The 24,386-nt window shown below is 45.4% G+C and overlaps 1 protein-coding gene across 2 annotated transcripts; it reads right to left on the bottom strand.

Annotated features, from left to right (window-relative positions):
- Positions 1-26: 26 nt before the first annotated feature.
- On the bottom strand, positions 27-24,146 carry vps53 (VPS53 subunit of GARP complex). 2 transcript variants are annotated; one of them, XM_041241245.1, is made up of 22 exons: positions 23,763-24,146; positions 21,260-21,340; positions 20,861-20,910; positions 20,575-20,641; positions 16,482-16,568; positions 15,918-16,033; positions 15,217-15,336; positions 12,410-12,488; positions 11,774-11,917; positions 11,380-11,522; positions 11,122-11,263; positions 10,379-10,474; positions 9,998-10,092; positions 9,088-9,330; positions 8,549-8,699; positions 8,106-8,188; positions 7,310-7,388; positions 6,750-6,898; positions 6,042-6,111; positions 4,903-5,040; positions 2,721-2,825; positions 27-2,353 (listed from the first exon to the last, which is right to left on the bottom strand). In XM_041241245.1, exons 1-22 carry the CDS (start codon positions 23,847-23,849, stop codon positions 2,183-2,185), a joined length of 2,496 nt encoding a protein of 831 aa, XP_041097179.1. In that variant the 5' UTR covers positions 23,850-24,146; the 3' UTR covers positions 27-2,182. The 2 variants fall into 2 exon arrangements, with proteins under 2 accessions (XP_041097179.1, XP_041097178.1); XM_041241244.1 differs by having other exon boundaries at positions 10,379-10,477; positions 23,763-24,145.
- Between the last annotated feature and the right edge of the window lie 240 nt (positions 24,147-24,386).

The following is a 24,386-nucleotide window of genomic DNA, read 5'->3' as shown; positions in this document are numbered from 1 at the left end:
CGTTTCAAATTCATTTCATGTTTCTGCAAAAGATCCCCCCCCCCCCCCCGATTTACAGTCACCTGTGGAGATTTATTCTGGTGACTTGTCCAGAATGGACGAGGCTTCTGTTCTGCTAGGATAGAAAAGACCATGCTTTGGCTTCTTACTATCATGAAGTTTCAAGTACAGAACATTACAAATCCATCCATTCTTACACTGCGTTAGAGAGAAGAAAAAGACAGACAAGGAGAGAGTCGACCCATATCGTGTATGACCAACAGATGACTTCTAGAATCTTTAACAGTTTGCACGTGAAGAAATATACTTGCAGGATATACTGACATAAATAATATGAAAAATGAACAGATGTACCAAAATTCAGGTAACGTTTTTTTTTTTTTTTTTTTTTAATTTGTTGAGGATTGTGTTTTTGTGCTCTGAACCTTTACAGTAACCAGTATTCAGACCACACACTCTCCCCCTTTAAGCAATCCGCACCGCTCAGACCCAAACTAACCCAACTTCCTGCACAGGGAGGGGCAGGCAATCATTAGATGGCCTTATCTTTAACATGGGTTTCTACATCAGGGTTTTGCAAAGAGCAAGTGCTGCAACAGCTCCTCCTGACCGTGAACTCTCCCTTTCACAGCTCTGTTCATGTGCGTCTGTGTCCCCTCCCCCCCCTGCTACTCCTTTGTAGTCTAATCTGTGTTCCGACAGGACTCCTCGATCAGCACAGATAAACATGAGAAAGGAACTGCAAAAAAAAACAGGGAAGCGGCACTTTAAACAAAGAGCACATTATTGAGGTCTTTTCTTGCCATCTGGCAAGGTGCCTGGGACGCAGCTAACAGGGGAGCCCTCCAGCTTCTCGCTGGCCCCTTCTAGGCTGTACAATGATCTGCTGGCCATCTCCAAACAGCTGTTAGATACATCGCTTACGAATCAAGTTTGTGACCCTCTGCAAAGGTTGAGCTGACTGGCATGGTAAAAGCATGGTAAAGTGTAGCACAGCATAGCGAAGGCTAGGTAAAGCACATATGGTGAACTGCAGTAAGGTTTAGCATAGTAAAAACCATGGTTAACCATGACAAAGCCGTAATTTCTCATTGAGAAGCTACAGCAAGCCCCAACTTCAACTCCTCCTGCAATGCCAATGTTGGAATTGCAAGTACCCAGGACCCCAGAGACAACGCCTATTTCTACTGGAAGGTTCAAACATCGGAGCCTGGAGGTAAAGTGTGTTCCAATCTCAACAGGATCTTTGCAGTGCTGAAACCACACAAGTGGCAAAAGCACAATTTGTTCCTTTAGCAACAATTACCTGGAAGTCATGCGTTTCTTCTATTTAGGCTTTAGTTAACCTTGACTTTTTTATTATTTTTAATCTCCCTACCCAACCCAGGCAAAAAAATATCTTGCAGAGACAGCAAAAACTGAACTCAACCCAGATGTAGTGCCCTGATCTTAAAGATCAGAGCCCCTGCTGATGAGCGGTGTACAGGATGGAGCAGCTGCGTTTCTCTCATATATTCCATTTGCTACAATAAGACGGCTTTCACAGCAATATAATTCCCACGTGCATTAATCAGGTGATGGGGAGAACAAAATCACATTCAATGCACAATTTGCACCACAGCATCTGATCCATTCTAGCGAGACCCTGTAGTGTTTCTCACCGAATCAGGCACACATGTTCGGATTCCAGTGGAAAACTGCAGTACACGACCAGTGTCTCCTATGGCACTAATTGAACATCAGATTGTTCTCCCCAACACCTACCTGCCATGTGGCATTACAGAACTGACGCTAAAGAGGTTTTCCTGTTCCAGGGTCATTAATAAAGCACTCTGCCTTTATAATCACTTTGCATACGGGAAGCAGAGCATTTTGTTACACTGGGTCCCAATAGAACAGAACAGCCGTGTCCAGTCAAGAATTCCTGATTAAGACAAAGAGTTTAAAAATTCAGAAACTGAACCTCAGTCCAGGCATGTGAGAGTTGCACACACACATTAAATAAAACAAGAAATATCACTCTCTTTACAGAACTTGAGCGTTCCTTTTACTAGATCTTCTGGAAACACGTCTGGGCTGGTAGCTTCTCTTTTCTTCTTGCTCCTGTTTCGATGGCGGACGCAGCAGCAGTAGGGGGAGATGTGCGTTGGGGGGGAGGGGGGGTACCCCAGTCTGTCTCGGTTCACAGCCTCTTTTTGATGAGCTTCTCCAGCTTGCGGATCCTGGAAGACTCCTGCTCGGGGGTGGGGGTGCTGTAGGTCAGGCAGGGGGTGCCCTCTGCTCCCGAGGGGGGTGTGGGCAGTCTCTGTCTGAAGAGCTCCAGCATGCTGCTCTGCTCACTGCGCTTCAGGCCCTGTGGAGACAATCCAGGACACAGCAACAACTATAACACAACACGCCAAGGGCAGGGCGTCTCTTGTAGTCATGAGCGATCAGGTGCAGTCTGGGTGAGGGGATGATGAAACAGTGTCTCTTATAATAATAGAAGGCACCTACACACAACGTGTTAACTCATGATAAGATTTACCTTCAACAGCAGCTAGCGTTTTCTAACAGATGTCCATGCAAGGTTTCATCAAATACAAGGCAAGCAGTTTTCATGCTATAGCCAGAAGCATAGCCCAGGGTCTCCCTCCACGAGACCCCAGTAGGCAGTAATAACCCTTCCCCCCACCATCAATAATAAAAACAGCAAACAGGAAGTCAGTCAAGTCCCTTACCTTCATGTCTAGAATCTTCTGAAATGTTTCAGGGTTTCCATCAGCGAGGAGTTTGATATAATTGTCCACAAACACAACGGAGGGCTCATGAGGGGCCATCACCACCTGGGGGGGGGGGGGGGGGGGTACAGTATAATACAAATCAAATCACCATGGAGGCTGAACACACTCAACTCAGGAACAAAATCAATAGAACACTTTGATATCATTAGATTCATTCCTGCTGAAAAGATTTCAATTACCAGGACTTCAAAGAGTTCAAACAATTTATAACATTAAAATCTGACAACCGAACAGTAGAAATGGAAACACAAACACACAAACACACGCACACACGCACACACACACACTACATACATGTGCATTCAATTTTTTTTTTTTTTTTTTTTTTTTTAAACGTAATGTTTTGGGCTTCTTTCTTTCCAGTGGAACACAGCCTGGAACAAGATCAGATCATTTTCCAGGAATAAAAAAGCCTTTAACAAGTGGGACACATACTTCACAGAGCTGGACCCCCTCCTCTTTAAACCGCAGGGGGGTAGGAATAGCAGGCATGGCAGGGAGTTGGAGGGAGAGGGGCCGGGAGCGCGGTGTGGATTGTCTGGAATTCAGAAGTCCATCCCCTGTGCTGACTGATTTACTTAGCAACTGTCCTGGACATGAGCCAAAGAAAAGCCTGGAGGGGCCTGTTGTGGTTACCTTGTAAAACCCAATGCCTGGGGCTGCCTTTCCATTCAATCCCAGACAACCAGAGCCGGAGGAAGGGGGAGACAAAGAGAGAGAGGAGGGGGCGGGGAGCCACGTCTCAGGAACAAATCCGTCTTTTTGATTTTTTTTTTAATTTTTTTTATTGAAGTCCACGAGGCATTTTGCCATTTCTGATGCTGTTTAATAGGTAGGTGATATGGAGCTATTCATTCTTTATGAAGATTGTGATATCTTATAAACCAAGGCTTGCTGGCCTTTGTGAGCAACCACTCCAGACTGGGACTATATAATGGGTGGAGTTTCTATGTTTAAATAAATAAACAAACTCAGGACAATCTATTTCAAAATGTCGAGCACAAGGGAAGCAAAACATTTGTTTTATAGTTAAACGTTTTTTAAAAAGCGATGGCCAAACGATCGTTATTTTACAAGAATTTTAAAAGTAGGTTTCCCTGGCAATCTCAAAAGGATGACTATAAATGAAAACAGGAGGTAAAAAAGGGATTTCAGGTCATGCTGCACCAGCCACACTTAATATTCTGAGCACGCAGTCTTCATGCATATACACATTTATATCTAGCCGGGATTAAGGTGTCCTTCAGCCCTCCTGCACAGAAAACCGGAGCAGACTTTAAATAAATATTTTCATTCAGGTTAAGAGACACTTTCAGACAGGAAAATTGTCTGTCATCCAGACAGGACTGTACTGTACTGCTGAGACCTTGCCCTGCGGGGTCGGTTTGCAGGTGCCCTGGTTATCATTAGACAGGGTCCCACATGTCTCTGGAGATGCTTCTAAGCCAGGGGGTAGGGGGTTCAGAGGTAGGGGTGCGTGCCGTTCACCTCTGGAATCCAGCCGAAGCTGTGTTTACACTGCATAACTCAGAGAAGCGACAGCATGCCGCTGTGTTTGCATGTGTTTAGAAGGCAGAGAGTGAAGCAGTAACTCACAGAGGCATCTGGCAGCCACAGCTGACTGCAGAAATCTGAAACACATTCTACAGAATTCAGTTTAAAGTAGTTGCAGTAGGAGTCTTATTTCCTTCCCTATACTGCTCCTGTGGGCAAAATTAGCCGTTTACAATCCAGGTCTTTGACCTCAAACATGTCCTTAATTATTAAAATGAAGCAACTAAAACTATCTGATCTTGAAGTATGTAACATGATCTCATCACGTTTACATAGCAGTGCAAATATGAAGTCTGCGTTTCAAATGGTGTACAAGACACAAAATGGCAAAATTGCAGTTTAAACAAATGTAGCATCCAAATAGTTAATTGACGAAGACATAAAACCTGATAATTCTGCAAAAGACTGCACTGAAATTGGTACTTTGCAGTGGGGGTTATTTTCAAAGCTTGGTAACTTATGTTGATTAAATATCTTTTAATAAACTTCTGGAACAAAAAAATAAACAAAGCAAAAACTCTAGAAACAGCACCGGCTGCCTAACAAAAAGAGAGGATTGCGCCACCTTGAGGATCATCTCCGCGCGCGTCATGCCCTTCACCACGATCTTGGTGTAGCTGGCGGGCGCCTTGCGGACCACCTGGGACCCGATGGAGGGCAGATCCAGCAGAACCGTCTTCAGAGAGTGAGTGTCCAGCAGGAGCTGCCAAGAGAACCAAGGGCATGGTGAAAAAGCCACTCCCTGTAATCTAATAACGCTACACAAAACTACACTTGTATCCCGTCGTCGGCTGATCTCTTTGAGACAGTGCATGACTGCTATGCAATGGGAGTCTTATTTCCATCCCCACTACCTCACAGCAACGCCATCAGACTTGAAACCGATACCAATGTACTCATTGAAATTAATTCACATCACATTAATTCTACACAAACCATCAAATTTAACATGCTATATACAAATGATCCTGTAATGCATATTACAGCAAGTTTATAGCAGTCCAGCTTCTACCTGCTGCACAGTCTCTGTGACACTGCTGAGTAACTGATCCAGGCTCAGCCAGCACAGACCAGGGCTTTATTCTCAGACACGCTCAGCTGAGCCGCACTGAAACAGCTGGATGGCAGCTCAACAGCTGAGCGGTGCGGAGGGGACCCAGCGGGCCGCAGTCCGTGTACAAAGAGCTGCTCTGTCAGAGCCAGGCCAGACAGGTGTACAGGCAGGCAGAACGTGCACCGACTGCCCAAACAGCTGTCTCGCTAATCCCAGAGTAAATGCAGATTTCAGAAACTAACACTTCAGGGGCCAGGAAAAGAAAAAATACACAAGGAGCTGCGTCACTGCCCAAACTTCATGGCTGGGATTTAAAAGTATAAATCGCAGCCTGGGGCTCTTCAATAAATGTAAAATGAACTCTGGCTGAAACGTTTTGGAGAAAAAAAATCGTGCACGCATTCTCACTGCCTGCTGGGTGCGATCTATTCGCTGCACATGTCTTTTTAAATACAATGGTCTCTATATTTATATTTCACAAACGCTACATAGACACCGTCAGCAAGATTAAGTATTGAGACCAACACAGAAGACACAGCACATTCCCACCCTGTGTTTCAAAATGTTTTAGTTCTGAAAGCACGCTACTGGCCTTCCTTACTCATTCAGGTTTTTAAACTGCTGCCCATATACAGGTGTGACCTTTTTACCTGCTCTGCTCCCACCATGCTGATTGGCTTGCATCGGAAGAGGTGGTTAATGAACTTCGGAATGAAGGAGCTGGAAAAAGAAAATTGTAACATAAAAGCATCAAAATTGGAGCCCTCGGTAAATACGGGTTACTATGAATGCAGATCCCTCGATACACTCCAATGTGTGCTGTAGAGTTAAAGCTACCATTTTACGGTGTGTATTTTTAAGATTAAGATTGCAAATTAAATGGACCTTAAATGTTAAAATCATAAAAACAAGGTAACTGTAGAATACCAAAATATGATTTAGTAATGTCACTGTAGCTCTCCCTAAAATGAAGAATTCCACAGCAACTGCTGAGCGACTGCAACAGCTCCCTGGAGAGTCTGGGCAGCATTACATACCACTTTGTGCTAGCAGTTAGCACTAGCAGTTTTCTCAATGCAAAATATAAGAAGCCAATCCTGGTTTTGCTCAGCCCTTCACAGGATCATAGAGGCTCTGGTGTATCTAAGCTTACAGTAAAGACAGGAACGGATCAACCTGCTACACAATAGGGGCCTTATGCTCATAACAGGAGACGTATTTCTGATACAGCACAGGGGAAGGAAAATGTCAAACACAAGCATGGGTTTATTTTATCCAGTGATTTAACAAGCATACCCAGTACAGAACGGCTGGTGCATTCTGTTACTTTAAGAAGGGTAACAGTCAACGTGACTTACTTGGCGAATTTAATGACGAACTGGGTGAAGTATTTGCGCGTGGAGGCGAGGTTGTCCCGAATGACTGGGACGTTGTGCTTGATGTGCATGATAATGGAGGTGACGTAGGGGCTCTGGTCGCCTACGTGCTCCACGTTCTGCCACGGCATCTGTTAAACATTAGAGTGTCAATGCAGGAGAGTAAAAAACAAGAACTGCAAGATCCCAGCAGCATTACGGGCAGAAACAGTTCAACGCATTGGCTCAGGCGCCGAGCTAGCGGTTACACAGAGGAATCCGGGTGGTAAGAGAGAGGAGACAGGTTTCACTGCATTTATATTTACAGAAAACACGATGGCTTCCAAGTGCTGGAATATCCACATTTAAAAGAGAAAAATCTCACCACATCATCCTCCTGGAAAAAGAAATCTCTCCTTGCTAGGGGGGAGACAGACTTCTTTTTTAAAAAAGACGCAGAGAGAAATACTACACCTGGAGCTAGCTGAGGTTCGTTATTAAGAAGAAATAAATTAATTAAAATACAACCGCCATTCAAAAGATTGGGTATTCTGGTAACCTACCTTACTCATGGCAGTAAGAGCAGGATCACAGGCTGCATCCAGGTCTTGCACTAACAACTGGATACTGTTTGAGATCACACTGCAAAACACAGCGAGAAGGGTTTGCTTGTTTACTTAGGGCTGAATTCTCAATACAACAGTGAAAATGCAGTCTAAAGCTGAAGCTTTCTATCATAAAATATATATAGCGTACGTTAGCTTCAGTTTTTTGTGTACATTTTAAAAACAGGGGTGAAGGAGTCTGTGTAATGTCATGCCACACTTCTGAATAGTGCTCCAAACCAGTGATCACAAATGCTTAATGAGGATTGCGATATAAACACATGACCCCCCTCTGAGACCAGAAGCTCCTCTTTCGCAGCAAGTGTTCTAAATGAGAACACTTGTGACCAAAACTATCTGTCTGGATTTCTCCTCTGTTATCCGGTTGGCGCCATCAGCTCTGCTCCACAACGGGGACCCCGACGCCCCACAGCCATCCCAGGCAGCTCGGGGATAGTCGGCAATCTTCTCCCCGCAGAGCGGCTGCTGTCACAACCGCATAGGAAATACCAGTGGCTTTCCACGCTCGAATCAAACATGACAAACACAGCCCAACAAAGTCCATTACATGCAAGCAGCTGGGCTTCAGCAACGGCATAACATTTAGCTGGCACGGTGTCTCGCTGTGTTGTGAGTGAGTGGTATTGGTTTAGCCTTCAGGCTTACGACACATGTCTCCTATTGTGCTTTAGAGGGAACCTGCATGTTTTTACACTGTCAGCAATAACAGAATGGAGACCAGGAAGGCGCTTACTTGCTGAAGGTGTCCATCTCTCCAGTCAGGTTTATCCTCTCGACCAGGATCTTATCAACCTTCTCCTTCAACTTCTCTTCAAGCTGCGTGAAAAAAAAAAAAACCAACCAGAGCATACCAGACTGTATACATTCAGACATGTATACAGCTAGCGCTCTCGCTCTCTCGCCCTATAGAACTAATTTTGCTTTATAAAGTCGAAATAAACCTGCCGAATAATGTTATGTTAACAATTACATAGCACACTGTAGTTTTCCGTATACTTATAAAATTTCAAAATCTAACATGACACTGTACTACTATTATGGCTTCCGGTAGACAATAACGTGGTTTTTGATTGCATGATGTTAACTAAAAGCCACTTCCTTAGGCGTTGTTAATAAAGCAGGTATGTATGTGTGAGCCTCTATTCCTCCAGGTAACCTGCATGTTCTCTTGCTCACCTGCTGCGTGGTGGCCAGGCAGTACTCGGCAGTGCTGAGGATGCTGCAGACCAGGCACAGCTCGTCCACAGAGAACTTGGCTGCCTCCGGACCCTCCTTCTCCTTCAGGAGGCTGCTGATGGTTAGCCCCCCGCTGCTGCTGCTGGAGGTCCTGGAGCAAGAACGCAAGAGAGGAGAGGAGCTGATCAGCAAGTACTAGTCACAGGGATTTACTTAATCCCTTCATTATTGTGGCTGATTATGCCCCTTTTGAGTTTAAAATGGTAAATCTACACCATATCAGAGTCAACGCAAAGTCCTCATTAAGATTATAAACCAGCGGTGTCCAATCACAGTCCTGGATGGCCATTCCACTCCAGGTTTAACAGGTAAAATGAGATAACTACTTCAGGGTCTGGATGGATTGTTTTAATTGGTTCAATTAAACAATTTAGAACAGGGTTAGAACAAAGAGCAGGAGTGGATCCTGCACAAAGAGGTGTCTGTGTGTGTCTGTCTGCCTGACTCCGTGCTCCTCGGCTCTCTGCCTCTGCACTCACTTGGGCAGGTTCCCAGAGAGGATCTTCCAGGCATACTCGCGCAGGTACTTCTGGAAGATGGTGGAGAGGGCGATCATGGGCTCTCCGGTGCTGAGCAGGGAGCACTGCACCATGCACTTCTTATAATAGACAAAGAGATCAGCACAGCTGGGCAGCACGGCCCCCGCATCGTCTGTGCTGGACTTGGGGGGACCCTGAGCTCGGAAATCAGCCACGAAGCGGTCAATCAGCTCCCCCAGGTTCCTAGAAGGGTGGGAAAAGTCTTAGAATGTATAACGAGCATTCCGTTTGACAGCTGCAGTCATAGTAACCAAACCTGCACTTTGAGATCGAACTATGCCAAGGCTTTTGCAAACTGAACCTGTTATAGCAATGGAAAGTAGTTTCAAGTAAAGTTACAAAAAGGCACCACTGCTATGATAACGCATGTAGGCGGATCTATCAGGTTTGCACGTCTCAACGCCTGTGCACTTGGCATTTACAGTAGAGTGCATCTAAAGCCATTTACTCAGAGATCGGAAGACTGGAGAAAATAGTAAAACCAACCCAGGATTTCATTCTGTTGCCTGAGGGAAGGTTGTAGTAAAATATCCTGCTCCACCAGTCTTGCCACTTCCAGCCCACAAGCACATGAAAAACTGAAATTAGACCGTTATGCTATCTTACACACATCCCACAATGCAGTGCTAGAACAGGCAGGGCTGGGACAGTCTGCTGGCGAGGCAGTTTTCACTGAATGTGGTTAGGTAGCTAATGGGAAACATTAAAAAACACGTTGCTTTCCTTCTGGTGGAAGAGGCACAGGAAAGGGGCACCAAGGCCCTGGGTTTCTACCCTGTGGGATTCGATAGCGCTTGTACTATTGAAAGACACAGCGCCCAGCCCGCGCAGACAGTCCCGTTTCACTCACCTGTCCTGCGACTCTATGTAGACGTAGAGATGGGGCTCAAAGCACTTGGAGATGATGCCGTGGAAGGGGTTGTCAGGGGCTTTGGGCTTCTTTGGCTGAGGAGGGAAAAACATTAACAGGGTTAGATACCATAACCGACTTGTACCAAGACCTGGAATAAACCAATATCTTAAAAATATATATATATACATCTACCATTGCTATAGCATAAATATTATATTATCTATAAAGCTATGGAATGGCTCCCTAGCTGAAATCGATCACGGTTCTGTCATTTACTGAACCCACTTGAAAAGCAGTACATGCGAGATCCTGATAAAGTGGGCTGCGCAGGTCTTGCAGATCCTGGGTTTAAGACAGTGGTATGAAACGGCAGCTCACCTTGTCCAGGTCCTCGTCCCTCTCCAGAGAGGACTCATCGCTCCCGGCCTCGTCCTCCAGGAAGGGGTTTGTCGAAGGAGGAGGTGGCTCCGGTTTCTTCTGTCAAGTACAGAAACAACTTTTGATTCACGTGAGACTAAGTGCAGGATTGAACACTGAACACGGGTTCAGAGGCTTGTAGTGCTACTGCTACTGCACAGGGGAGGGAAAAAAAAACGCTAAAGAGAGTGCAATCTGTTTATTCAAAACCATGACGTTTAACAGGATTTGAAACAGCCCTGCTTGTCAGAAATACACTCAATTCAGTACCTTGTTTAAATGATCCGGAGGAAGGTTTGTGCGATCAGACCCCTGTTAAACAAACTGTTCCTCCCTTATAGCTGTATTATGAAACCCTATTAGTAAACCTGCCAACAGATGTATTCCTGCTGTAGCGCGTGCAACAAGTTCAGAGTAGCTTTAGCAGATGTTTGCTCAAATTCCTGGCACCTGGTCATTTTAATAAGCTACCCAAACAAGGGGAGTTCCGAAACCCAGGACCGGGTGCAGGACAAGAGTTTCTGACCCTGTTAGAAGTAGTTCATAGAGTTATCAGACATAGCTTCTACACGAATATACAAAGACATTAGACAATGCAGATTTTGCATGTGGCTAGACATAAGATTTATGATGGCATGGTGTTGGTTTAAGTTTAATTTCACCCCACCCTCCCCAACACTGATTGCCAACATGCCCCCCCTTACCCCGCCACCGTCTCGCAGCGTGCTGCCAGAGAAGCGCTTGGCCAGCAGCCCCTCGAAGTTCGTGGTTCTCTGGATGGCAAAGAGAAGCAGCTTCACCTCAATCTCCTTTGCCCTCGTTCTCATCAGCTTCGCCAGCTCTATCCTGGAGAAAACACACACACACACGTATGTATTTAACATCTATTGATCCTATAACCAGGTATAAATGAAAATCGGGTGGGGGATCTTTAAACTCTGTAAAGACAGCACACGTCACACCTGGTGATGTGACAGAACTCCACAGCGATGCGCTCCGTCATGCACCACTCCCCTGGGAACATGCGCTCGTACTTCTCCTCGTAATCCACCAGCTGCCTTTTGATCCAGGCGTAGCGCCGGTCAATCTTATCCAACCAGGCCACCTGTAACAAACACACAGACTCTAAAAACAACCCAACGAAACTGTGGTGCAGCTCAGCCAGTGCAAATCTAAAAAACTGGCAATACACAGTAGTAACGTCATCTCTCAAGTAATGTCTCATGTCTGCGAGTGTAATAGCAGTAGGGGGTAAGTGGGTGGCTATTAGAGGGAACCAGCCTTCTAACCAATTCATGCTTTAAAGCTAGGACTGTGCTGTATACTGTCTTGTTCGACCCCAGTGACCGTACTCACATCTTGGTTTTCCTGGAAGAGAACCAGGTATTCGGACAGGTGCTGCCTGATGAACTTTTTGATAATTTCCTGTTTGATTCGGGGATCGAGCACATTGGCTACGAGGCAGGCGTCTCGCAAAACGTTACTGGGACCCCCGGGTCGCTGGAGAGGAGGAGGACAGAAAGAACAGCTCAATACATTTCTTGGAAATCATCGCTATAAAGCTAGTATTGTGTGCTTATCTTTATCACAGTTTTTTTGTTTGCTTTGCAATTTGGTACCAAGCTACTATAACGATGCAGCTTAGGCACCGTTATTTCAATTTAATACCAGGGTTTGTTATACGTGCAGAAAAATGTTTCTTTTTAGTACTGCTACAAAGCTTGATGGTAAAATGCAGGGATGGAAAGATGGCTCCTCTTGCATAGCAGTTTTATCCATTCCAGGTTTTACTACAAGCTTGATTAGCCACAGTGTATAGGTAATAAGCTCAGCTGTGTCATATTAAACTCATTGTACCAGAAATGGATCAAACAGCGATGCAATGGAAGTTTGACTTCCATCCCTGAAATGGTTTAGGTCCATTGATTTTACCTGATTCTAATAGCATTATAAAGATAGGAGTGACCCAAGGGACAGGCTCAGCTCATTTACCTTGGTTCCTTGCAAAGGAAAAGCCTCTTCAAAGTCTGCCAGAATCTGCTGCCCCAGTTCAGTCTGTGCAGCTTTTACTCTAAAGAAAAAAACTGCAATCAGCACCATTATTAACGGGATGTAGTATTGTGACTCTTCCCCACAAGTGAAAAAAGTCAGATTCGAGTTACTATTATAATCACAATTTCCACTGCCAAAGCATATCAGTGTTTAATAGCAATCCTACTCCCCTTCATAATGGAAAGGAGATGGCATGTCTTGGGTAAGCATATACATCGGCTTCTCTTGGCAGTAAAACAGGACACAAAAACAAAAATACAACTAAAGTTCAGAACTGACGGGGCTAATAAGAGGCAAGAACATGGATTTTGAAACTTTTAAATCACTCCCATAAACTGATAATGCACGATTATAAGAAGATGATAAAAATGCAGGTTACTCCCTTATGGGACCAGCCTCCTGCAAAAACACTCCGACTGCATGAGCTGAAGGCTCATATAAGAAAGAAGCACGGATGCAGTTCACATTCCCATGGAAGCCAACATACAGAGCGAGTCCTGGCAGAATCCCGGAGCTGTCTGCGAGGCTCTCCATCACCACCTCCACTGGCCTGGGATCAAAGGCAAGACAGTCAGGTGCAAACAGAGTGAAGAGAAGAGACAGGCAGGCCAGGCCAGGCCAGCGCTTTTCTGCCAGCCCTGGGTGGAACTCGGGCACCAAGTCAAGGGTGGGCTTGAAAAACACAACGCTTTTTACAGTCTGACTTTTAACACCTCGCTGGTTAAGTCTTATCTGGCGAGGGAGGGAGGGAGAGGGAAAGTGGGAGAGAGGGACAGCATCAAAGGGAATCTAAGGCTGGGAAGAAATTAGTCACAAAGCTTTGCCTGTTTTTGTGTAAGTGTTATTCTAGAGTTGCAGACTGGGGGGGGGTGGGGAGCTGCAAAACAATTCCTCTATTGACCTATAACTTCAACTGTGATACTGTAACGACCTATATTCTGCAGATAAACAGCGCTGGCAAATGCTTTTGTAGAAATTCCAGGTTTCCAGAGACAAGTCAAAAAGTTCTTATTTGCATTTTTTGGTTGAGACCAAGGAAAACACCCTATAGAATAAAAGGGAGGTCATATTACAATCTGCCACTGTCAGATCTGATCACCTATATAAATATAAGAAGTCGAACGTGCGTCCTGAATTATAATCTGGGATTGATTACTGTAATATTTTCCAGTAGCTTACTGTTTACCCCACAGTTCAGAACAAGTGCCATTCTTTGGCAACCAAAAAACCACATTGGCTTTCCCAAGAGATCGCACAAAACAGACTCACGAGGATCCAGCCCGACATCCTGCTGAGAGAAGAGGCTGAAACAGCCCTATTTTTCCCCTTGCAGACAAACTGTTACGTCTGAACTCAAATACTTTCCAGTCCCCCCACCCCAAGCCTGTAACTCATCTCTGAAATGCCTGTCAAGTGTGGGTTAAAAACAGTAATTACACAGATTGATTTTTTTTCTTTTAAACTGACTCCCCGCTGGAACGGTATTTTAAGATAAGACAAGGATCTGCTTTCTGGAACCGGCTTTTCACTCCACCGACATCTCTAATTATTATGGGGAGTCATTTCCTAGTGAAATGCATCAGTGCAGAATGGCTGGAGGAACTGCCTTCACTGCCACAGAGAACAAATACAACAGCTGAGGCTCTGGGGTCCTGAATTCACTTAACCAGTACACACTGCATGTGTGCCTGTATCGGTTAAATGAATACACGGGATTGGACTACATTTATCACTAGCAGTAAAAAAACAAACATGAATAGACTTGGAACTCTAAAATGTTAACCCATAGTAAAAGCATAGCAAAGTGTAACAGAGAGAGGACGGTATGTGTGAGCATTGTAAAGTCCAGAGAAATGAAGAAACACAGCAAAGCATGGAATGATAAAAGCACTGGGGTGGGACGGGACGGGGCACAATTATGGTAGTAAATGCATTACAAACGGTCCTGGCGTTGCAATTCTGTAAACAGACTTGCCCCAAGTTTGCAGTGTCACTGTCTGCAACACAAACCAACAATTTGGGATCTCAGTCCACTACTAACCACCAGACCACACCGCATCCTTTAAAAAGCTCTCAGCTTTTTTGATGCCCCAGTTCCCAGAGTGGGAAGGCAATGAAAGGTCAAGATATTTCAGGGTGGGGAACTACCTCCATCCCTACGTAGGCGAGTCGATGTGTCAGGATTGGGTATCACGATGATTAGGATAGAAACTTCTGGAAGGTTGTGTATGCTGTTCAGTATCAAGCTCACCCCCCCAACAGAGGGTTTTCTAGGAGACAGGTTGCTGGTTAGTGTTAAAGGACTTGGGCGAGGAAGCGGGCTTCTCTAGATAAAGAGTTAAACATTGAGCAGGGCTGTGGGATTTATATAGCACTGATCTGGCACTCACACATGCTGTGCCCACTCTGTCATAACCTGGTGGCTTTACGATACATTTTCAGTGTCCACAGCAAAGCATGCTAGGCAATGTCATTGGAAACGTGTCTTGCTTTGTGTTTTATGAGGATCACAATACCAGATAGCAAGACAATTGCTGGGAGAGGGAGCTAATAAATCAAAACTAAAAAAATAACACACAATCCGATATTGGACGCAGAGCACAATTGCCTTGCATTATTGTGGCGCAAGGTTGCATCACAGAAGGCAGTTCCAACTGCGTTGAGGGGGTGCTTTTGGACCGAGGCGAGTGCACTTGAATGAATCACGAAGGAGACAGCAGTAGCTCAGCGCTGCACGCAGCCAGTACCTTTCTGAGAGCTGGCGGATCTGTGGGATTCCCATGTACTTGTGGAAGTGCTCCAGCACATTCACCACCCCCTGCAGCAGGTTAGCCACCTCGCCGTACTGCCTCCGTCGAGTCATCGCCCTGCGGGAACACGGGGAGGGAGGGTCACAGCGGGGCACTGTCTGGGCAGCAGCACAGACACATCGCAGGGCCACGTGATGCCAACCCCACGAGCCACACTCGGCCAACACAAAGCAGCTTCTAGCACGACTCATTTTCATAGAGGTCAATTACAAAAGCACACATTACTTTCAGATTTGTATGAGTAAGTAAGCTCAGTAATACAACTGTAACAATGCCAAACTTATTTAAAGCACAGGGATGAAAGAAGATTGCATAGCAGTCTGATCCATTCCTGGTTTTACTTACTAATATCACACATCATCAACAGAGCTTGTTACCTGTACATTGTGGCTATTCAAGCATATAATAAAAACTGGAAGGATGAAACTGCTATGCAATAGAAGTCTTATTTCCATCCCTGTGTGGCTACCTTTTTTTTTTTTTTTTTAAACAGACTATGTAAATACGATTTCTTTTAGTATTTGTAAATGTAGCACAGGCAAGTGTTTTACAGTTCTGGATGCTATCTGGGTCTGGATGTCAAGGGTCCAGCCGAGCCTTTGCGACTGTGAATGTACAAGAGAGGGAGGGGCACCTACTCTAGAGAGTCCACCCCCCCGGCCAGCATGTGCAGGTGGTTCAGTGTGGTGATGGAGGTGGTCAGGTGACGCTTGGCATGGTCCAGCTGCTTGATATCCCGGGTGATTTCTTTAACCTGCAGGAGAATGGAGAGCAGCGTGTTATCCGAGAATCAAAACAGCCTCGACCACAAGCTAGCAGCCCTGCACTTCTACGAAAGATTCAACGGGATCTCTTACTGCCGCAGAGTGAACTGGCATGAAATATAGAGGTCTGTGCTGTCCTGGCAGATATATTAAATAGAGTTATAGCTGAGGAGCTTGCCGTCAAAATACAAATTACAGCTTCACCTCATTTTGCTTTACATTACCGTCAAACTGGCTTCTGAAATGTAGGAAAACTTGATAACCCACGAACGCTCCCATTTTGAGAATACGGCAATAGGACGCCGAGGACAGTTTAACGAAGGAAAATGGAATCGTTGGTTATCACGTTTTTCCAGGGCACATACCCGTTTGTTTTTCGATGCAAGCTTATCTGAACCCATTATAACTAACAACATACTTTTAGCTTTGGTCACGTACCATTTGCTCAGATTTCTCTGCCTTGTCTTTGATGTCTTTAATTTTGCCGAAGAGCTGCTGGATGGCTTTCTGTGCCTCTTCAAGAGCCTGAAACAGAAAAACAAGAGCAAGTTCAACACTAACCCGGTGTCATCCACTTCATAGTGCATACAAAATACATTCGAGTTTTCAAACCTGGCCATCTATAACATTACATAAGCTTCTGGCTTGAGGTCTACTCATTATCCGTATGCCAAAACCTGGCATAAATCAAAAACGACTTCAAACCCATATGGGAGAAGTAATAAAATAAAACTCGACTGCTACTCACCTTTCATTTACAGGATGCAAGTGTAACCCTTGTATTTACCAGCAGACTTGTGGCCGGTATACTGCCAAAGGTCTGATAAACAGGCAAGGGCTGGGAGGGAAACGTGTGCCAGCTCAGCCTTTCTGCATGGGCCAGATGTATTCAAATGAATTGCAATGACTTTATGAAAACTACTACCAGTTTTTTTTTCACTGCTGTAGAAAGTTTGGCAGCGGCTTCACAGAGCTACATGTCGAAGCCGCTTGCTGTAGGATGTTTATATTCCTGATCTGCTGGGATCGCCAGCCCAGCATAATAACTCAGAATGTGAGAAGGAAATAATCATGCATTCATTTGTTTATTTAAAAATCATAATTTGCATTGAACAGTAACACAAAATAACTAAATGAACCAAATATTTATGCAACACCAACGACCAGATGACGAGACAAAATTCATCATTGCACAAGCTCCACTGTGTTTCATATGTGTGCAAAAATGCATAACACACCCTGTAAAGCATCTAACAATAGTTTGCAAGGAACTGGAAGGTGCACAACACGCTGGATGTGAATCTCTGCTATTGCTATTAGCCTTTCAAATCCTGAGCAGTTTGAATTTCCCGTGCACCAAACACAGGGGGAAATTGCTCAGATCAGCATCCCCAAGCACAACACTGCAGGCTGCTTCTTTATACAGCCAGCAGGAATGTGAACAGCTGGGACCAGCTGGCGTTGGAATTTAACACTTTTCAAAAAAATTAAAAAGAGATATTTGTTTCTCTCTTCTCAGGAAGGAACGCCATGAACCTCCCGGGTTAGGTATGGGCTCATTAACTCTTCCCACGCCACATTTTGGGGAAACAATACTAAAAAAAAAAAAAAATAATCCCTGTGATACAGCAGCTCTGGCATCAACATAACAAGCACTCTGGTCAGTGGGAAGAGGAGGGTGAATGCTCCTCAGGGATCTAATTATAAATGGGTTGGAGCAGAGGGACCAGGAAGTAGTGCTGCCGCTGTAATAGAGCCACGGCAGAGTGGTTTTGAACTGGGAGGCAGTGTGGCTGAGTGGTTACAGCCGACTGACTGGGAGGCAGAGTAACCTAGTGGTCGGAGCTGAATTACTGGGAAAGAATACGGACTAGTGGTTAGTGCTGAAGGACTGAGAGGGATTGCGGCTTAGTGGATAGAGATGAAGGGCTGGGAAGCAGTGTGACTAATTAAACTGAATGATTTACAGGCAGAGTGTTCTAGAGGTTAGAGTTTAGGAAGCAGAAACCAGTGTGGCCTGGGATAGAGGAGTCTGTGTGACCAAGTATTACACTAAGAGTGCATTCTAACAGTTAAAGCATAGGGACCAAGAGACAGTGTAGTCTTGTTATAAGTGCTTAAGAAGTTTGCCCAGAAATACCCCTCCAACAAAAACACAGCATAACTGAACTAAAACGACCTCAACACACACCTCCCAAAAACTCCCTGAACAGCTTGTGCTGGACTATTAGCTGCTTTGTTTTCCCAGAAGCTACCTACAGTAACACAAGAAAATAACCAAACGCTGTGCACGTGGTACTCATTTGTGGCTTAAAAATATTTCAGCCTACAGACATCCAGGAAACTTTTCCAGACATCTTTCTTGAACCACAAAAACCCTGGCGATGCAAAGCATTTCTGAGTTCTGCCGCACACTGCAATGGGATGACAGTCTTACACGTCACACTGCAAAACACACCACAGAACCTTCACAAACTTAAGTATTCTAGCTGGCTGGCCTCTTTGAAGAAGTTGTTACATCTTTTAACCTCCTCCCCTGTTCCCTCCAACAGCTAAAAATATCAGCTGGCCCTCCCCAAAGCTGTAGCCTGCACTGGCTCTGCAGTCAATGTCCTGGTGAACCCCTCCCTCTGCTAAATATTACACAGGCTAAACAAAGGGGGAAATTGTCTTTTTCCACCCGCGCTCCTCTCGATCTGTAATCCACACCCCACCCCGCTTCCATCTGGGAAAGGGATTTTCCTCTGCGCACAATGGAGCGGCGCAGCGGCTCGGCCTGGCCGGCTGCCACAGTAAAGGAAGCCCATTCCGACGAGCAGGATGTTCCACATTCCGGAGATGAAGCGGCAAGGCGAACGACCGCAAGCACTGACTGGCACTGCAGCCCTGACTGGCACTGCAGCCCTGACTGTTTGCTCCAGGCTGCCTGGAAAACATGTCGACCTGTGATCTTTTTCTTCCCTCCCTCATCGCGAGCAACAGATTCCTTTACTCTACATAAATTTCACAGCTAAATAGGATATACATAAAAACATGCATATACCTTGGATTTGTTCTGTAGCTCAGGCGACACACTTTTCATTGGATTTTTATTTTAAAAATACAAGTTAAATGACAGCGTGGCCTGCGCAGATCACCCATCAATCACTACCAAGGCAACACAAATTGTTTTTTACTGTGTAAATGTTGTAATGTGTATATGTGTGCTTAAACGGGGGTATTTTTCTAGTATAGCGAGCTCATAAAAGTAAATAAATACTTGGCTATTGCTTTAGGCAATATCTGAGTCCATCCCTTAGGTGTTGCACACAAGAGTTCAATGCCAGCCCACTGTACACAGACTGATTGCCCTTGCCAGGTCTCAATACCACAACCATCCACACAGCAACATCCCCAAGCTGCTCGTCTCCCCCAAGCGCAGTAGCTAGAGCATGCGAGCAGCATTCCTCGTGCTCTGCATAGCTGGATGCTTCATTCATCACAGCCAGCCCTTGCGATTACAATTAGTTATATTGTGTTCAATTACAACGATGTTGCAGTAATACTAAAAAGTAACAAACAACTGTACACATTAGCATGTTTAATCTATGTATTCTAAATAGCCAAGCAATAATCACAGGTGCATATGCAGAAACATACTACAGAACTACAATTATGCAGGTGTGCCGAAGTTCAATTGCAAATTACACAATTGCAATTGTACTTGAAACCAGGTCAGCTGTGATGTGAACCAGCACCCACCAAACAAGGGGAAAGACAACACAAAAAGTAGTGTTGTGCTGCCCCCTAGTGTATATAAAATAAACAGCAACAATATATACTGAGCATCAAAAGAAACGTATCGCTTATATTCACTAGATGTGATCGAAAAATGACAAACTCTGTTTTAGAGCAGGTGCAGTGACTTTTTCTTGTGCCAATTAACAAGTGACATCACGAAGATGCTGCAGAATGATCTGTCGGTCTTGGGCAGGTGTTGTGACTCTTGTCTCCCAGTTCGTGGCCTGTCATTGACAGAGTGTGTCTGGTTATACCATCTCGCCAGGTTTGAAATTGCTGGCTGTGAGCATCCAAGACGGCAAGCCACAGTACACTGCCCTAGCCCAGCCTCCAACATGCCGATCGCACGAAGGCGCTGCTCTCTCGTTTTTATGTGATTTTCTTTACTGCTTTTATTCAAGGTTGCCATACAACAGCTGAAATCACTCCATATCCAGTGTCCAATCAACTGTCTCACTAATTAGGTGATTAAGTGCTTCAGTCACAGTCACTCAAGCGTGTCACTGTCAAGGTGATTAAAAAGAAACCAAAAACATTTCGTCAATGTCCCTCATTTACATACCTTATTTTTTTTCAAAAATAAATGTGTTATAATAGTGATGTTTCTGTATATAATACACATGGAAGTTATTTAGAGAAAGGGGCACCATGTTTAGCTTGCATTAGTAATGGCTAGTTATTGTTAGTATAAGGACCCAAACTGTCTCATTCCTAACACTGCTTTACTAGAGAATGATAATTCAAGACAGACCTGTCTGCCATCCTGTCCCACGTTGGTCTGCCCTCTCACAACCGTTCTGATATTATCATCCAGACGTCTGGAAGAGAGAAGGGAATACTCGAATTCCAGCAGGGAAGAGAGAAGGGAAAACTCGAATTCCAGCAGGGAAGAGAGAAGGGAATACTCGAATTCCAGCAGGGAAGAGAGAAGGGAAAACTCGAATTCCAGCAGAGAAGAGAGAAGGGAAAACTCGAACTCCAGCAGGGACAAACAAGAGGGGAAAAACTTGTCTAAGTACAGAGAGGGTTTTGCTTACCGGATTTTAAAGCGAATCTTGTTCACGACATCATCTATGTTGGCCAATGACTGCAATTTGAAATAAAACGAGAGCTTTTAAATACATATACATTGGGGGAAAAAATGACAAGTAAACAAAGATGTTTGCATAGTCTGTGCTTGAAAATTATTGTTTAATAGCACCTTATCATATACAACTGGGTGCATGACACTCCTTTTAAAATCAATACTAACCCCACATTAGAAACATTGCCACCTAGTGCAGGCCTGCTCCAATGTTTTGATAGCAGGTCCATATATTTGTTTAAATAGTTTGTCTTTGTTAAAATGACAGATATTTTTTTAAGAAGCCCTGATCTCTGAGTGACAGCATTCATAGAGGCTGAAAAGAAAGCCCGAATATTTGTAATATTCCTACGTGTTCGGTGGGGAAGAGCGTGTTGATATACTCCACAGCGTTGAAGTCAGCTCTGTCCAGGGGGTCCTGGCTCGGAAACACCTGAAATTCATCAAAACAGGGTCTTAAAAGCTGGACCGTTGCGCAATCGCCAACCACAACAAAGCACAGGGTGGGCTCTCCTCGGGGCCAACGCCATAAAAAAACTGCATTCTTAACAGAAGACCGCTCTGGAGATAAATAACGTTTCTGCATTTCAAGCCCCGTGGCAATTGTATTGTTTTGCCACCTATACCATTATAAGTATTCACGCAGATTGATTATTTGCTAGTAATAACATCAAGTATATTAGTAATCGGCCTACCGCATGGATCTGAATACAGAAATGTGGAGGTAGACGAGACCCCCCCCATGACAACACAGTGTAAGGTCGCGTCTCTGATCTCTCGTATTACCTTTGAAATGTTGTTAAAATGCATTAAAACATATGGTTTAATACAGAGGTAGGATGCAGCTAAGAGGAAGAGCGACATGCCATTGTCAATGTTTGCATTCATCTGAATTTCAAATCATATGGTGTTTATTTTATTCATTTGTAAAATAACGCCCTACACCAAAACACACGCAGTGATCTGCCACTTTCACCGCTACAGACTGGAGCAGACTGGCACCAAAACACAAGCAGAGATCTGCCACCGCTACAGACTGGAGCAGACTGGCACCAAAACACACGCAGAGATCTGCCACCGCTACAGACTGGAGCAGACTGGCACCAAAACACACGCAGAGATCTGCCACCGCTACAGACTGGAGCAGACTGGCACCAAAACACACGCAGAGATCTGCCACCGCTACAGACTGGAGCAGACTGGCACCAAAACACACGCAGAGATCTGCCACTACAGACTGGAGCAGACTGGCACCAAAACACACGCAGAGATCTGCCACCGCTACAGACTGGAGCAGACTGGCACCAAAACACACGCAGAGATCTGCCACCGCTACAGACTGGAGCAGACTGGCACCAAAACACACGCAGAGATCTGCCACCGCTACAGACTGGAGCAGACTGGCACCAAAACACACGCAGAGATCTGCCACCGCTACAGACTGGAGCAGACTGGCACCAAAACACACGCAGAGATCTGCCACCGCTACAGACTGGAGCAGACTGGCACCAAAACACACGCAGAGATCTGCCACCGCTACAGACTGGAGCAGACTGGCACCAAAACACACGCAGAGATCTGCCACCGCTACAGACTGGAGCAGACTGGCACCAAAACACACGCAGAGATCTGCCACCGCTACAGACTGGAGCAGACTGGCACCAAAACACACGCAGAGATCTGCCACCGCTACAGACTGGAGCAGACTGGCACCAAAACACACGCAGAGATCTGCCACCGCTACAGACTGGAGCAGACTGGCACCAAAACACACGCAGAGATCTGCCACCGCTACAGACTGGAGCAGACTGGCACCAAAACACACGCAGAGATCTGCCACCGCTACAGACTGGAGCAGACTGGCACCAAAACACACGCAGAGATCTGCCACCGCTACAGACTGGAGCAGACTGGCACCAAAACACACGCAGAGATCTGCCACCGCTACAGACTGGAGCAGACTGGCACCAAAACACACGCAGAGATCTGCCACCGCTACAGACTGGAGCAGACTGGCACCAAAACACACGCAGAGATCTGCCACCGCTACAGACTGGAGCAGACTGGCACCAAAACACACGCAGAGATCTGCCACCACTACAGACTGGAGCAGACTGGCACCAAAACACACGCAGAGATCTGCCACCGCTACAGACTGGAGCAGACTGGCACCAAAACACACGCTGATCTGCCACCGCTACAGACTGGAGCAGACTGGCACCAAAACACACGCAGTGATCTGCCACCGCTACAGACTGGAGCAGACTGGCACCAAAACACACGCAGAGATCTGCCACCGCTACAGACTGGAGCAGACTGGCACCAAAACACACGCAGAGATCTGCCACCGCTACAGACTGGAGCAGACTGGCACCAAAACACACGCAGAGATCTGCCACCGCTACAGACTGGAGCAGACTGGCACCAAAACACACGCAGAGATCTGCCACCGCTACAGACTGGAGCAGACTGGCACCAAAACACACGCAGAGATCTGCCACCGCTACAGACTGGAGCAGACTGGCACCAAAACACACGCAGAGATCTGCCACCGCTACAGACTGGAGCAGACTGGCACCAAAACACACGCAGAGATCTGCCACCGCTACAGACTGGAGCAGACTGGCACCAAAACACACGCAGTGATCTGCCACCGCTACAGACTGGAGCAGACTGGCACCAAAACACACGCAGAGATCTGCCACCGCTACAGACTGGAGCAGACTGGCACCAAAACACACGCAGTGATCTGCCACCGCTACAGACTGCAGAATGGAAACTCATAGCAGTCAGTCTGACCTATCTAAAGATTGCGCAGTGTTTCTTTTTTTTTTAATGCATTCGCGTTTGTGTACCTGCTCTATCGCCTGCTGCACCTCGGGGGTGAGGTGTAAAATCGCCTCCAATTCGTCCACAAATTCGAGCTCCTCTTCCTCCATCATTGAAATCAAAAGCAGATTCCTCAAACGAGGGGATTGTGGGAATGGGGAGGACTACAGTGATCCGCCCAGCAGCGGAGGACGATGGGATAGTGGCGGACTGTATAGGAGTCTGCAGTTACCTGTGCAGGTGTGTGTTTCTGTGTAAAACCTGCATGATGTTAACACAGTAAATAATGCCAGTTTTTCAAAAGTCTATGCTGATGCAATAGTTTTAAGTTCGTAAACGAAAGCATTGATAACATCATATGCACTTAACAAATGACCAAACCTTTTTTTAAAAGGACTGTAATGAATTTTGTCTTAACTCGGTAACAGCAAGATCCTCGTGTTTTTTTTTTTTTGTTTGTTTGTTTGTTTGTTTGTTTTTTCCCCGCACAGATTGTTTTACAAATGAAACGTCTGTAAACATTAACATTAAAAAAATAATGACCCATTTTTAAGCTCAAGATATTCAAAGGACTTCCTGCTTGTAGCCCTCAGTGCTTGGTCATTGTTTGTTGTTGTTATCCGTAAAAACGATCAAAACATTCCTTGTCG

Source organism: Polyodon spathula, unplaced genomic scaffold, assembly GCF_017654505.1.
Source record: "Polyodon spathula isolate WHYD16114869_AA unplaced genomic scaffold, ASM1765450v1 scaffolds_764, whole genome shotgun sequence".
Lineage (NCBI taxonomy): Eukaryota > Metazoa > Chordata > Actinopteri > Acipenseriformes > Polyodontidae > Polyodon > Polyodon spathula.
The sequence above is the reverse complement of the archived record's forward strand: the minus strand, read 5'-3'. Positions and strand labels throughout refer to the sequence as shown.